We start from the raw sequence: 14861 nt of genomic DNA on the forward strand, positions 1-14861 counted from the left end.
TGTGTCACCTTGACCAAGGTCCCATAGCTAGAGAGAAGAGATGATAAGTGGACCTTCAGAATCTAGGCTATGATGGGGTTGAGATGGGAGCCCAGGTCGCCCTGGTCCCAGAGCCTGCGCTGGTGACCACCACATTGTCCTGATGGCTTCGTGCCAGCGATCAGTGTAATGGAGAAGCTGAGGTGCTTCATTACCCAAACTCCCTCCTGAGCCACCCCACCAGGTTGGCAACTTAAAACTAGAAAAGTGTACGTTGATTGCGTATTTCTTATTTTGGATCATCTTTCATGTTCAAAGTGACTGGAAACTGACCAAACCCATGGAGTCTTCCTAAGAACTACCTTTGTCCATGCTTAAAGGATTCTTTGTTAACTACTCTGTTTGTGCATTTAAAACAATTCCATTTCTCTCTTCACACAGAGTAAACACTCTTCACCACAGAGTGGTCTCACTGAAACTCTTTTGTTGATGTATAGGAATGTCCCAGTCTTGTGCCATGAATAAAACATATGGTGCTTCATCTGTTCTCTCTTGCTTCATATTAGTTCAGAAATTTAATTTTAGAGCATGTAATTCCTCTGTTTAGAAGTGCTCGTTGATGGAGCCGAAGTTGCAGCCATGGTGCTGTTCTGTCATCTGGAATATCCTCATTAGATTCTGGGCTACCGATGGCCAGATGAAGCATGAATAAAAGATGCCGGGTCTCCTCCCGAGACTTAAGCCTCTGCACTTGAATGCATTCTTGGAATGTGTGTCTTTCCCCCATGCTAAGGAAGTCGGAAAGTGGGCAGCACGACAGGCGAAGTGGGAGATTCAGGGGGGAAGTGATTTGGTGGGGTTAAGATACAGTGTGTGGCAAAGCCGGAAGCACTCAGAAGTTTATGGAATGGCCCTCGATGGTGATGAAACTCTCTCTGCCCTCCTCTAAAACTCAAGTGTGCTCTTTGATTGACCTCACGTGTCCATTATCATATCAAAGGAAATGAATGCAAGTTTTTCTTGCTTACTGACAGAACAAAAAATTGTTATTTTCTGTTTCCAAGCAATGCATTTCTAATTTGTGTGATGAGAAAACTCATTGCCAAGAAATTGTGTGATATTTGCTTAAGCTTCATTCTAAAATTGTGAGGCTTTGGAGAGTTAGCCCAAAGTGTTTATTTTCTGTGTACTGATATATTCCAATGCCAGGAGGGCAGAAGAGATGGTGCAAATTGTTCTTCAGATATAATTAAACCTAGGTCACATTCAAGTCCATTAAGCAAGAGCCTCAAATCCTTTTAATTAATGGGTTCAGATTGGTTGGTCTCAAGGAGCTAATTAATTTTTTTCCAGGATTTTCTGTTTAAATAGACATGCATTGTGCTTCCTGCATCTCCTCCAAAGTTCTTTGCAATTTAGAGTTGATGACGGTATCAGCTCCTAATGGCAGGCCCTGATTCTCAAAGGCCAGGAAACACTGAGCTCAAGGCTCAGATCAAACCCATCTGCATGAAAACGTCATCTGCATCTTCCAGCATCCTTCTTCTCAAAGGGATCTGGGAGCCCTGTGCCTTCCTGTGCCCAGCCTCAGCCTGATAGAGGTCGTCTTTCCCCTGGACAGCTGGTACATCTCCCCAAAATCAGATGGGAAGACAGATCACAGAAATCAAAGCCTCAAGGATAGGAGCCCTGGATCTTCATATTCAACAAAGCTGGGATGTCTCGGGACTAATACTTCCCCATTTCTTGCCACTTCTAATGTTGCTATTGGCCTGGCCCCATTGAGGAACATATTGGGCCACACCCTGTACACAAAAATTCTCTCTGATAATCTCACTCCTGTTAACTACAGAATAATAGTAAGACCCAGACACAGGGCTTCCAAACAGCATGGAGATGCACCTTGGATCTTACAGCTGGCAGGCTCTTGCCATCGTGTATCCCTCCACCCCCGTGTGTTCAGTGGTTCTGCCACAGAGAAGGGACCCAGCCAGCAGTACGAGCTCTGCTGGCCTCGCAGAGCCTGTTTGCTCCCTAAACATCCCTGCCTCATGCCCTCATGGATGTTTCTGACAGTGTAGCCAGTGGTCTAAATGTTTGTGGGAAATGAAAGTTTATTCCTCCAAACAACAAAATGGTTAAGTACCCTGTCCTGTGCAAAAGAACACACAGTTATAGGATAAAGAATCTCTCCTGAAAACCAGAGATCTTAGTTTAGTTTCTTGCCATGGAAAAATCCCCACAGGGGCTACATAACTGTCCAGTATGTCCAATGTGGGTCACGCTCAATGTTTGGCCCTGGAACTGTGTGCCCAACATATACATTCTATGTCTTCCACTGTTGCCCAGGGAAGCCAGCAGCCTGGACTCAGGGCTCTCTAAGCAGAACACTCTTAATAATCGTTCAATTAAAGCAGCTGCAAAGGCAGGATTGCTGTGGGGTCGGGCGGGCCTGGGGAAGGAGAATCTAGCTCGCAGCCTTATCCAGTTCTGCACTGTCCTCCCTTCCCTCCCCGGCCTGGCCAGTCAGGTGTTCCTCAGTGTGGTGGCAGAAGGAAACAATGCCCTGGGGCCCAGTTATCCTTTGTCACTTGATGTGCCTCCCGAGGCTGGAGTGATTTCAGAACTGGCTCTCTATGGGGGTAGGGAGAGCTCACAGCTCACCAAGTCCAAGGCTTGGACCCTGCCCATCTTTAACCTACAGCCCTTCAGCAGTGTGAAATGTCCTGTGGTGAGGAGTCACAGTGAGGCGTTTCTATGAGCTATTTCATTTCTGGACCCAGGAATCGGTGCCATTGAACTGCAGCAAGTCCCCTTTGTCACAGCTGCTCTGGCTGCAGTTGCCAGGAGGACTGTGATGGTGTGTTTTTGCTGCCATCTATTGTCTGCTGTGGGGAAAGCCCACGTTTGCCTGCTGGAGGAGGAAGCAGCCCTGCCTGCGTAGCAGCCTGGCACCCTGGCGCATTGAGGGGAAAATAAAAACCAAGATGTTGGTGTCCCCAAGTGAAAACCCCATTATGAAAACCTGTGTTTACTGACTGACTGTCATTGTAAAGCAGCTCCGTTTGAACTGTAATCAAACTACCAAGTGACCTTTCTGTCCCTCTGCCCAGCATCACTGAAAGGGCCCATTGTTCCTTTGGTTCAATGAAGAAATCTTCTGTTTAGTTAAGCAAGTGTTTTTCCAACCATGTCTCCTGGCGAGTTACAGAAAGATGATTGTTGGGTCTTGGGTTTTGTTGTTGTTTTTATTCTTTTAATACCCTCTCTTTCCTCCTTCCTCAACAGCCCATCCCAACACTTCTTTACTTTTTACTCAAAGGAGAACGGAATGACCTGAGCAGCACCCTGAGCCTGCAGAGGTCCCTGGTCCCCATGGGAGCTGACTTCTCTTGGCCCCACCCGCCAGGGCCTGAGGACCCTCCCAAGTTTCCACACAGGCTTCCACACAGGAATGGGACACAGAACAGCCCCCTGTGAGCCAGGGACGCCATTTCTGATTGATGCGCTTACGTGTGGTGTGCTTTTCTGTCTTGTAGTTGTTTGTTGGACTTGGGTTCCCTTACGAGGGCCCAGCCCCCCTGGAGGCCATCGCAAATGGATGTGCTTTTCTGAATCCCAAGTTCAACCCACCCAAAAGCAGCAAAAACACTGACTTTTTCATTGGCAAACCAACGCTGAGAGAGGTAAGCATCTCTTAAAATCCTTCTACGTTCAGTAATGTGATAATGGCTATTTATTGAATGCCAGGGGCCCATTTAAGCTGATAGCCTTGGACAGCAGGTGGTATCAACTTCACTTAACACAGGTGGGTGGAAGGAGTGTGAGCAGGGCCTTAGAGAGGAAGCGCAGGATGCCACCCCTTAGCTCTAGATACTGGCAGTACCGGGATTTGAATCTATTTCTGCCTCTCCACAAAGTGTGGGTTTTTTTTTTAGAAGATTATATGTATGTATGTATTTATTTATTTTTAGAGGCCAAGGGAGGGAGAAGGAGGGAGAGAAACATCAGTGTGAGAGAGGAACATCAATCAATTGCCTCTTGAATGTGCCCCAACCAGGGACCAAACCTGCAACCCAGGCACATACCCTGACCAGGGGTCAAACCCGCAACCTTTCACTTTGCAGGACAATCCCCAACCAACTGAGCCACACCAGTCCGGGCAAAGTGTGGGATTTTCTTCACTCTGCCCCAACTACCTTAATTCAAACAGACATCCCCAGCTGAATTAGCTGAACTCTGTTTTTCTGAATGTTTAGAGTTATGGAATAAGGAAGTCAACTGGTTACCAGGTATTTCTGAAGGACCTACTCTCCATGAGTTGTGGGGTCCTTGAAAAAAGATCCATCCACCTTGAGAAACAGGATGTATGGTGGGTGACTAAAGTAATGTGCCTGGTACATTAGCCCACCCTCAGAAGGCACCACCCTCAGAAGTGATCCTGCCATTGCTCCCGCAGTTTGCAGAAGCTTTGTTTGAATTGGATCCTCTTGAAAATCCACAGGGGGGAATAATGAATCACCACTGGAGGCAGTCAGATTCGATTTGGGGCAATAAACAAACCTCCTTTAGAGCCTGTGAGTGATCAAGCTGGGTGTTTTTCTGCTCAGAAACTGGCGTGTGCAAGAAACCATAACACTGATTTTTTTATTATTCAGGTATAGGGGGAGGAAGTCTCTGGGTCCACTCTTCCCCGCCGCTAGATACTACAAAAAATGCGTTTTCCATGAGTACTCTTTACTTATCAGCAATCCTACCAATTTATAGAGTTGTTTATTTTGAGAATTCTTTTATTTGAACCTCCTAATCATTGCTGAAATGGCCAAAGGAGGTGGAGGAAGAGCAACAAGATCCATAGATGATCGTCAAAAAGCTGAACGTGTAGCCGAGATAACAAGGGTTCACTGGTGGAATTTACTTGCTTGCTTTTTCTTCTACTAATGTGACAAATTTGAATTCTTCATTTTGGGGAGCCATTTCCTTTGGGAAGGTCATTCCTGAGTTGCACCTGGGGCCCACCTGCATTCTGGCACTGAAGAGTGTGCTCTTTGGAAGGCCTGGAAAGGAGCTCCCGGCACTAAGAACTTCTGAATGGAGGGATCTTTGCCTTCGAGTGTGGCCGACTTCTGTACAGCTTTGGTATTTGGGATAGAAAATATGAGATGAAAATATGAGCAAATTAATGATCCCTACGTTTTAATTTAGGCAAAGGAAATCTCTGAAGTTCTATTTCTTTTCACGTAGTATAATTATTTGTAATTTTCTATTTTTTTACTTTTTTGTGATAACATATACATAATGTAACAGTGACCATTTTAATGATTTTTATGTGTACAATTCACTGGTATTAAGTAGATTCACCATGTCGTCTAACCATCAGTGATTTCCAGAACTTATTTATCATCCTAAACATAAACTATACTCATTAGGCAGTAATTTTATATCCTCCTCTCTCCACAGCCACTGGTAACCTTTCTTCTTTCTATAAACTTACAAACTGTAGGTACCTAAGTAGAATTACATAGTACCTGTCCTTCGTGACTGGCACATCTCACTTAGCGTGATGTTTTCAAGGCTTGTTCAGGTGGAAGCCTGTGTCAGGAGGCTCTCTTTAAGAGCCTTCTCTTTAAAGGGAGTAATCGTTTCTCTTTAAGAGGGAGTAACATTCTGTTCTCTGAGTATATACTACCTTTTATCTTTCCATCCTTGGAGTTGTTTGTTTTTTACTTCTTGTCTGTTGTGAATGATGCTGCTCTGACATTGGTGTACAGGAATTTGCTTGAGTCCTTGCTTTCACTCCTTTGGGGTGTGTACCTACAAGTGGAATTGTCGAAACTTTTTATGTATTTGAAATAATTTTAGTTTTAACAAAAAAATGGAAAAATTGCATAGAGTTTGGGTAATCCTTCTTTCAGCCTCATCTAATGGTAACATTACAAGACGATAGTACAGTTATCAAAACTAAGAAATTAACATTGGGCCCTGGCTGGTGTGGCTCAGTGGATTGAGTGCCAGCCTGTGAACTGAAAGGTCACTGGTTCAATTCCCAGGCAGGACACATGCCTGGGTTGCCAGCTAGGTCCCCAGTTGGGGGCACGTGAGGGGCAACCACACATTGATGTTTCTCTCTTTCTCTCTCTCTCCCTTCCTCCCTCTCTCCCTAGAAATAAATAAATCTTTTTTAAAAAAAATTAACATTGGTACCATAGTATTATCTAAACTATAAACTTTACATGGACTTGACCAGTTTTTTTTCAGTAATACCATTTTTATGTTCCAGGATCCAATTCAGGATCTCACATTGCACTTAACCGTCACATCTCCTTAGTCTCCTGCCGTCTATGACAGTTCTTCAGCCTTTCATTGTCATTCATGACCTTGACATTTTGACAGAGTATAGCTCTGTTTTTGTACACTGTCCTTCAGTGTTGCTCTGGCCGATGTCCGCTCAGGATTAGCATGAGGGCCGCACGTTTAGGCAGTAGTAGCACAGAGGTGACCGCGCCCTCCTCAGTGGGTCAAGTCAGCAGGGGCATTGTGTCCATGTCTTCTATTACAGTTATTACAGGTGATGTTAACCTCCATCACTCGGTTGTGGTGGTAACCACAAGGTTACTGTTTGTCTTTATATTGGGGAAAATACTTGGATAATATGCAAATATCCTGGTTCTCCTCAAACTTTGGCCCACTTATTTTTACCGTGTGTCAGGGATCTTGCCTGTAGCAGTTATTACTGTGGTGCTCTATTAGTGATTTTCTTTGCCCTCGTTATGACTTGTTTTATTTTTTTTTTCATTTTCTTAACACTTTATTGAACTTCACAGAACTGCATCTTTTTATTTATCTTTATTGTATTTTTTTCCATTACCATTTAGTTCCCTTATACCCCCTCGCCCCCAGCAGTCACCACCCCGTTGTCCACGTCCATGAGTCCTTCTCCTGTTTGTTCAGCCCCTCCACTCCCTAACCTCACCTCCACCCCGGCTGTCATCTGCTCTCCATCGATGAGTCTGCCTCTGCTTTGCTTGTTAGTTCAGTGTATTCATTAGATTCCATATAGGAGCGAAATCGTATGGTATTTGTCTTTCTCTGACTGGCTTATTTCATTCAGCATAATGTTCTCCAGGCCTGTCCATGCTGTCACAAAGGGTAAAATTGTCTTTTTACAGCCAAGAAGTATTTCATTGTGTAAATGTCCCATAGTTGCTTTATATATTCATCTGTTGATGGAGACTTGGGCTGCTTCCATATCTTGCTGATTGTAAGTAAGGTTGCAGTTAACATAGTGGTGCTTATGTTCTTTCAAATTAGAGTTTTGGGTTCCTTCTGATATATTCCCAGAAGTGGGATTGTTGGGTCAAAAGGTAGATCAATTTTTAATTTTTTGAGGTATCTCCATACTGCTTTCCACAGTGGCTGTACCAACCTGCATTCCCACCAAAAGTGCAAAAGGGTTCCCCTTTCTCCACATCCATGCCAGCACTTGTTTGTTGATTTACTGATGATGGCCGTTCTGACAGGTGTGAGAAGGTATCTTATTGTGGTTTTAATTTGCATTTCCCTGTTGATTAGTGGCCTTGAGCATCTTTTCATATGTCTGTTGGCCATCTGTATGTTCTCCTTGGAGAAGTGTCTATTTAGGTCCTTTGCTCATTTTTTAAATGGGTTGCTTCTTCTATTAGTGTTGTTTTGTGAGTACTTTATAAACTTTGTTTTTTTTTTTTTTTTTTTTAATTTTTTCATTGATTATGCTGTTACAGTTGTTCTATTCCCCCTTTATAAACTTTGGATATTACTCTCTTACCAGATGTATCAGGAAATGGGTTCTCCCTTTCTGTGGTTGTCTCTTTATTTTGTTGATGATTTCTGTTGCACTGCAAAAACTTTGTAGTTTAATGTAGTCCTGTTTGTTTATTTTTTCTTTTGCTTCCCTTGCCTGGAGAGTTAGACACAAGAAAAATTTCTACAAGGAATGTCCCAAGATTTTGCTGCCTGCTTTCTTCTAGGATTTTTATAGTTTCTGGTCTAACATTTAAGTCTTTGATCCATTTTGAATTTATTCTTGTGTGTGGTGTAAGCAGGTGGTCTAGTTTAACATTTCTGCACCTATCTGTCCAGTTTTCCCAACACCAGTTTTTGACTAAACTATGCTTAGCCCATTGTATGTACTTGCTTCCTCCGTCAAATATTAATTGACGGTAAAGGTGTGGGTTTATTTCTAGGCTTTCTATTCTGTTCCCTTGATCTAGGTGCCAGTACCATGCTTTTTTGATTACTACGGCCTTGTAGAATATTTGAGATTAGGTAGCATGATTCCTCCAACTTTGTTTTCCTTTCTCAGGATCACTGTTGTTGGTATATAGGGCCTTTTGTGGTTCCTTATAAATTCTTGAAATATTTGTTCTAGTTCTGTGAAATAAGTTATTGGAATCTTGATAGGAATTGCATGGAATCTATATATTGCTTTGGGTAGTGTAGACATTTTAATGATGTTAATTCTTCCTATCTAAGAACATGGTATGTGCTTCCACTTAATAGTATCATCTTCAGTTTCTTTCTTCACTGTCTTATAACTTTCCATGTACAGGGCTTTTACATTCTTGATTGGATTTATTCCCAGGCATTTTATTATTTTTGAAGCAATTGTGAATGGGATTGGTTTCTTAATTTCCATTTCAGTTAGTTCATTCTTGTCATATAAAAGTGCAACTGATTTCTGGATATTAGTTTTGTATCCTGCTACTTTGCTGACTGTGTTTATCAGTTTTAGTAGGTTTTTTTGGTGGAATCTTTTAGGTTCTCTATGTACAGTATCATGTCATCTGCAACTAGTGACAGTTTTACTTCTTCCCTTCCAATTTGGGTGCCTTTTATTTCTTCTGACCTCATTGCTGTGTCTAGGACTTCCAGTACTGTGTTGAATAAAAGAGATAAAAGCAGACATTCATGTCTTGTTCCAATCTTAAAGGGAACACTTGTAGTTTTTGCCCATTGAGCATGATGCTGGCAGTGGGTTTGTCATATACAGCCTTTGTTGTGTTTAGATATGTTCCCACATTGCTGAGAGTTTTTATGATAAATAGATGCTGGATTTCATCAAATGCTTTTTCTGCATCTATTGATATGATCATGTGATTTTTATACCTTATTTTATTTATGTGGCTAATCACATTTATCGATTTGCAAACCAGCCTTGCACTCCTGGAATAAATCCCACTTGATCATGGTGTATGACCTTTTCGGTTGCATTGCTGTATTACGTTTGTTAATATTTTGTCAAAGATTTTAGCACCTATGTTCATCAGGGATATTAGCCTAAAAATTTCTTTCACTGTAGTATCTTTATCTGGCTTTGGAAGTAGGGTTATGCTAGCCTCGTAAAATGAGCTTGGGAGCCTTCCCTCCTCTTGAATTTTATAAAATAGTTTGAGCAGAGATGTTAGATCTTCAAATGTTTGGTAAAATTCACCTGTGAAGCCATCTGGCCTAGGGCTTTTATTTTGGGAGGGTTTTTCCATTACTGCTTCATTTTCACTAGGTGTAATCTGTCTATTCAGATTCTCTGATTCTTCCTGATTTAATTTTTGAGAATTATATGTTTCTAGGAATTGATCCATTTCATCTAGGTTGTCCAGTTTGTTGGAATATAATTTTTCATATTTTCTTATAACCCTTTGTACTTCTTTGGTGTAAGTTGTTATTTCTCCTCTTTCATTTCTGATTTTATTTATTTGGGTCCTCTCTCTTTTTCTTCTTGATGAGTCTGGTTAAAGGCTTATCAATCTTGTTTTCTTTTCAAAGAACCAACTCTTGGATTCATTGATGTTTTATATCATTTTTTAAGACTATGTCATTTATTTCTGCTCTGATCTTTATTACTTCCTTCCTTCTACTCACTTTGGACTTTGTTTTTCTTTTTCAAGTTCCTTTAAGTGTAAAGTTAGACTGTTTATTTGAGCTTTTTCTTGTTTTTTTGAGATAGGCCTGTAGTGCTGTGAATATTTTCCTCTTAGAATTGCCATCTCCATGTCCCACAGAGTTTGGATTGTTGTGTCCTCATTTTCATTTGCCTCAAGGTATCTTTTGATCTCTTCCTTGATCCCATTGTTGAGCCATTTATTATGTAATATCATGTTATTTGGCTTCCATGTCTTTGTGTGTCTTTCAGTGTTATTCTTGTGATTGATTTCTGGTTTCATAGCATTGTGATCAGAGAAGATGTTTGATACGATTTTCAGTCTTCTTAAATTTATTGAGACTGGTTTTGTGTCCTCACATATACTCTATATCCTAGAAAATGTTCCCTGTGCACTTGAAAAGTATGCATATTGTGCTGTTTTGGAATGAAATGCTCTGAAGACATCAGCGAAATCCATTTGATCTAGTGTGTCGTTTAAGTCCACTGTCCCCTTGGTTTTCTTTCTGCCTTGAAGGTCTGTACATTGAAGTGAATGGAGTGTTAAGATCCCTAACTATCACTGTATCTCTATCGCTCTCTCCCTTTATGTCCATCAAGATTTGCTTCACATATTTAGGTGCTCCTGTGTTGGGTGCATAAATGTGTACTAGGGTTCTATCCTCTTGTTGGATCGTTCCCTTTATCATGATGTAGTGTCCTTCTCTGTCTCTTACTATATATAGCCTTGGTGTTAAAGCCTATTTTGTTGGATATAAGTTCTGCTACTTCAGGTTTTTTTTTTCTTTTCCATTTGCATGAAATATCTTTTTCCATCCCTTTACTTTTAGTCTGGTATATCTTTCCATCTGATATGGGTCTCTTGGGGGCCATATATCTTGTTTTCTTATCCATTCAGCTACTCTCTGTCTTTTGGTTAGAATGTTTAAGCCATTTACATTTAAGGAGGTTATTAATAGATATGTATGTAGTTCCATTTTATTATCAGATTATTTTCCTCTATGTTTTTTTTTCTTTCTCTTTTTCTTCTTCTTAAGGCAAGCCCTTTAACATTTGTTGCAGTAATGGTTTGGTGTTTGAGAACAAACTGCATTAGCTTTTTCTTATCTGGGTAGCTCCTTATTCCTCCTTCAATTTTAAATGATAGCCTTGCTGGGTAAAGTAGCCTTAGGTATAGGTCCTTGCTTTTCATCACCTTGAATATTTCATGCCTCTCCCTTAGGCCTGAATTGTTTCTGTGGAGTAATCAGATGACAGCCTAACTGGTAACTACCTGCTTTTCTCTTGTGGCTTTTAGGATTCTCTTCTTGTCTTTAAGCCTTGTCATTTTAATTATCATGTATCTTGGTGTAGGCTGCTTTGGGTCCAGCCTATTTGGGACTCTCAGACCCAAAGCCCAAGTCCAAACTTTCCTCAAATAGGTTCTCGATCCTTTGTTCACTCTCTTCTCCTTCAGGTATTCCCAAAATACAGATGTCGTTACACTTCACGTGGTCCAAAATGTTCCTTAAGCTCTCCTCATTTTTTAAAATTCTTTTTTCCTTTTGCTGCTTCGTCTGGGTGTATTTTTCTACCTTGTCTTGCAAATAATTGATTCAATCTTCTGCTTCATCTAACCTACTGTTTATTCCTTTCAGTGTATTATTTACTTCAAATACTGCATTCTTTACTTTCAACTGGTCCTTTCGTATGGTTTCTATGTCTTTTTTTCATGCTGTTGAGTATCCCTGTAGTCATTACTCTAAACTTCATGTCTGATAAACTGCTTGCCGCCATTTCATCTAGTTCTTTTTCTGGAGAATTCTCTTGTTCTTTCATTGGGATCTTTGTCTTCCCATTGTGTCTGCTTCTTTGTTAAAGTAATCAGCTTTAAACAGATCAACTGTTAAGCTAATCATGCTGTAATCAGTACTTTGGCTTAAGCTTCACAGGGTAGGTTAGAGTAATTTTTGTGGGCAGGGTTCTTGCTTCCCTTCAGGCCACTTGACGGGAGTTGCTTTGCTTGAGTAACTTGGTCACTGCAATAGGGGGAGGACTCAGCCCAGGGAGCCTGGTGGCTATTCCCTCCGTTCTCTCCCCAGAGCCACCAACCTCACACTCTCCTCAGGCATCTCTAATCCACTCTGTCCTCCCTCTGCCAGAGCCCAGATAAGTGGCTGCCAACGAAATTTTGGCCATTGGCCCTTTAAGAGGCGCTCTGCGTTTCCAACTATCTCTCCCTGGCAGACAGAACCTCTGCTGCCTTTCACAGCTGGATGTTATCTGGATTCCTTTCTGGCTTTGGTGCTGTAGGCTGGGGAGCTCAGCTTGGGGTTTAGACCCCACACTTCTCAGGGGGGAATATCCCAGCCACTGAAATGTCTGTCCCTTTGGTACCTCAGCAGCTGCCCACGTCCCCTGCACTCCCTACCAGTCTTGTTGTGATGATGTGGTTTCTTCTGTCCGTGGTTGTAAGGTTTCTCTCCAGCTAGTGTTCAGTTGGTTATTTAGGGTGATTTTTCTACAATTTAGTTGTAATTCCAGGCTGTTCTTGGGTGGAGGTTAGTATAGCTTCCACGTACTCCTCTACCATCTTGGATCTCATGACTTGTTTTAAATGCCTAAAAGGCAAAGAAACCCATCTCTTTTCTTCCTGCAGTTTCTATGTATAAAAGCCTTTGAGGAATGATTAATCAAAAGTATCATTGACTGTATTGGCAACTAGCACCTTTTTGTTAGTGATAATTCTGAAGATTTTGATGACCCTTTGTTACACATGAGTACTTTTTTTCCTGGAAAAAAAAAAACCCACAAAGTAGGACAGTTAAACACAGTCTAACTATTTCTCAGTGAATCACATAATAATACATAGACCAGATCAGCCAGTATGAAGTTACTGAGAAAAGTATGATCATTGTTTTCTATTAGTTGCCATCATTCACTAATGTACTTTTTGTCGAGATCATGAAGGGTTTTCATTCTTCATGACTCAAAGAGAGAATAGGCATTAAAGCTGCCCTCGCACCCTCAGGCATTTGGTTCCCCTTCTCCCTTCAGATGATTCTGCCAGTGCCTGAATGAGACTAATTAAAAGGGCACTTTGGGGTCCTTTCAACAGCTGCCCAGCAAGTGACCTCACACCCATGACTCCATGGGTCCTGGGCTCCCGCGGGAGGGCCAGGATGCAGCAGGGCAGTTGGCAGGTATATGTTGCACCCTGTACAGTCCATGGTGCTTGTTGCCACGATTGGGGGAACTAGTTAAGACACATTTCCTGCTTTCTAGGAGCTCATAATTTGATATGGAAGAGTGGTAAGACAGATGGATAATCAACCAAAATGCATAAAGCGATAGTAAAATTAGATTAAGGAGGGAAGTTAATTTGGAGTTGAGTCAGGTGGAGAATGTGCTGGGTTAACTGAGAAGGGATGGATGGTGGAGGAGCTTTGCCTTTAAGGAATAGAAGGAGAGTGGGATTTTAAGCTTCAGGGGCATGAATGTTGATGAATTGGAAGGAAACCCCAAGGTCACATCACTTTATGCAAAAGGGCAGGTTCTATCTGATGTTCATCTCCTCCTCTGCTGGAGACAATCCAGAGAGCAGGCTGGGAGCCAGCAATATCACATAGTTTTGAGAGGAGCTAATGAACTTGACATTAGGGTCAGGTGGGCCACTGAACTCTGCTCTTTTAGCTTGCAAAAGCCAAAAATGTCCCTAGTCAAAGATGCCATTAATTAGGAGACAGGTTAATACCTGTTCTATGGATTTCTAAGGGTAAGAAATCCCTAGAAATTATCTTTTTCTTCCCCAGCAAATAGAAGAATTTCTACAGAAGTGTATATAACTATAGCTGTCTTTTTGTGCCCATGCTAATCTTTCAAGTTAAGTGACAATTGATCCATATAAATTGTATATATGTCTCTTCTTTGCCTCCTTTGAAGAGGAGAAAACATCTAGATTTTTCTCTCTGTTTTTAGAAAAACAAAAATACTTTGCCATTATTTCTTCCACTGGACAAATTTCTAAGACCACAAAGTACACTGAAGGGAGCAAGTTCTATAATACCATCAGTAATGTGCTTGGTTCAAGTCATACTCTAAATGTAACATAAATTGGATTTTTATCATTATTTTGGGAAACATATTAATGGGTTTTTGATCATTATCATGACACCTTGTGAACCATTAGAATTCCCTGGCTCCAGAGTTGTTGCTTTTCCCATGAAGAGAATTCATGTCCTCCTTGGAGATTTAATAGCCGCTCTAAAGTAATGTCTCGCATTTAATAAGATTGTCATCACTTTCACAAACTATACTCCAGTAGATTTACTGAATGATAGGCAAGGAAGTAGCTCAGATCAAACAGTTCTCAATAAATTAACAAGAAGGAACATGACATTGGGGGGGCGGATAATGAATCACAAAATGCCTTACTCATAAAATTAAGTAACCCTTAATAAATGTAAATTAATAAAATGTAATGGCTCAGCATTTTATGTTTTCCAAGAACTTAAACCAAACTTGTAAGTAAGTGAGGACCTTGTAAAGGGTAGGAAAGGGAGACTGCTGATATGTAAGTGGCTAAGTAGTGACCTTCATGCCAACTTTTTTCCTGATTCCATTGTAAGAATTAATTATGTAGTTTGTCCTCCAGGCCACAAAATGAATATGGAGTGACATTTGCTTACCTTTAGAAAAGGTCTAGTACAAGTATAAATTCAGCGTGGGATTTTTTTAGGTTGGCAAGTTTTAAGAGAATGATTAAAAGGCTAGTATTTACATTGGACTTCATTTGGTCTTTGCCTTAAGAACCCAATTGCATCACTAATAATTGTCATTTTCCTTTTCCTTTCTTTCTAAAGCTAGTAAGTTGTTGAAGGATCTACATTTGAATTTGCTCAGCTACTTTTTAGCATGTGGTCTTGGGGAATTGTAACCCCCTCTAACCCTTAGAATCCTCATTGATACACAGGACACCTGATGAATA

General features: G+C 41.1%; 1 protein-coding gene across 10 annotated transcripts in view; it reads left to right on the top strand.

Annotated features, from left to right (window-relative positions):
• MGAT5 (alpha-1,6-mannosylglycoprotein 6-beta-N-acetylglucosaminyltransferase) overlaps positions 1-14861 on the top strand; it is a 346996-nt gene that overhangs the window by 305509 nt on the left and 26626 nt on the right. For all 10 annotated transcript variants that reach the window (XM_053666802.1, XM_053666810.1, XM_053666815.1 and 7 more), the window contains one exon: positions 3519-3665. In XM_053666802.1, the coding sequence (XP_053522777.1) occupies positions 3519-3665 (147 nt within the window). The remainder of the gene's footprint in view (positions 1-3518; positions 3666-14861) is intronic.

The sequence above is a fragment of the Artibeus jamaicensis genome, unplaced genomic scaffold (genome assembly GCF_021234435.1).
Source record: "Artibeus jamaicensis isolate MK-2021 breed Jamaican fruit bat unplaced genomic scaffold, CSHL_Jam_final contig_1284, whole genome shotgun sequence".
Lineage (NCBI taxonomy): Eukaryota > Metazoa > Chordata > Mammalia > Chiroptera > Phyllostomidae > Artibeus > Artibeus jamaicensis.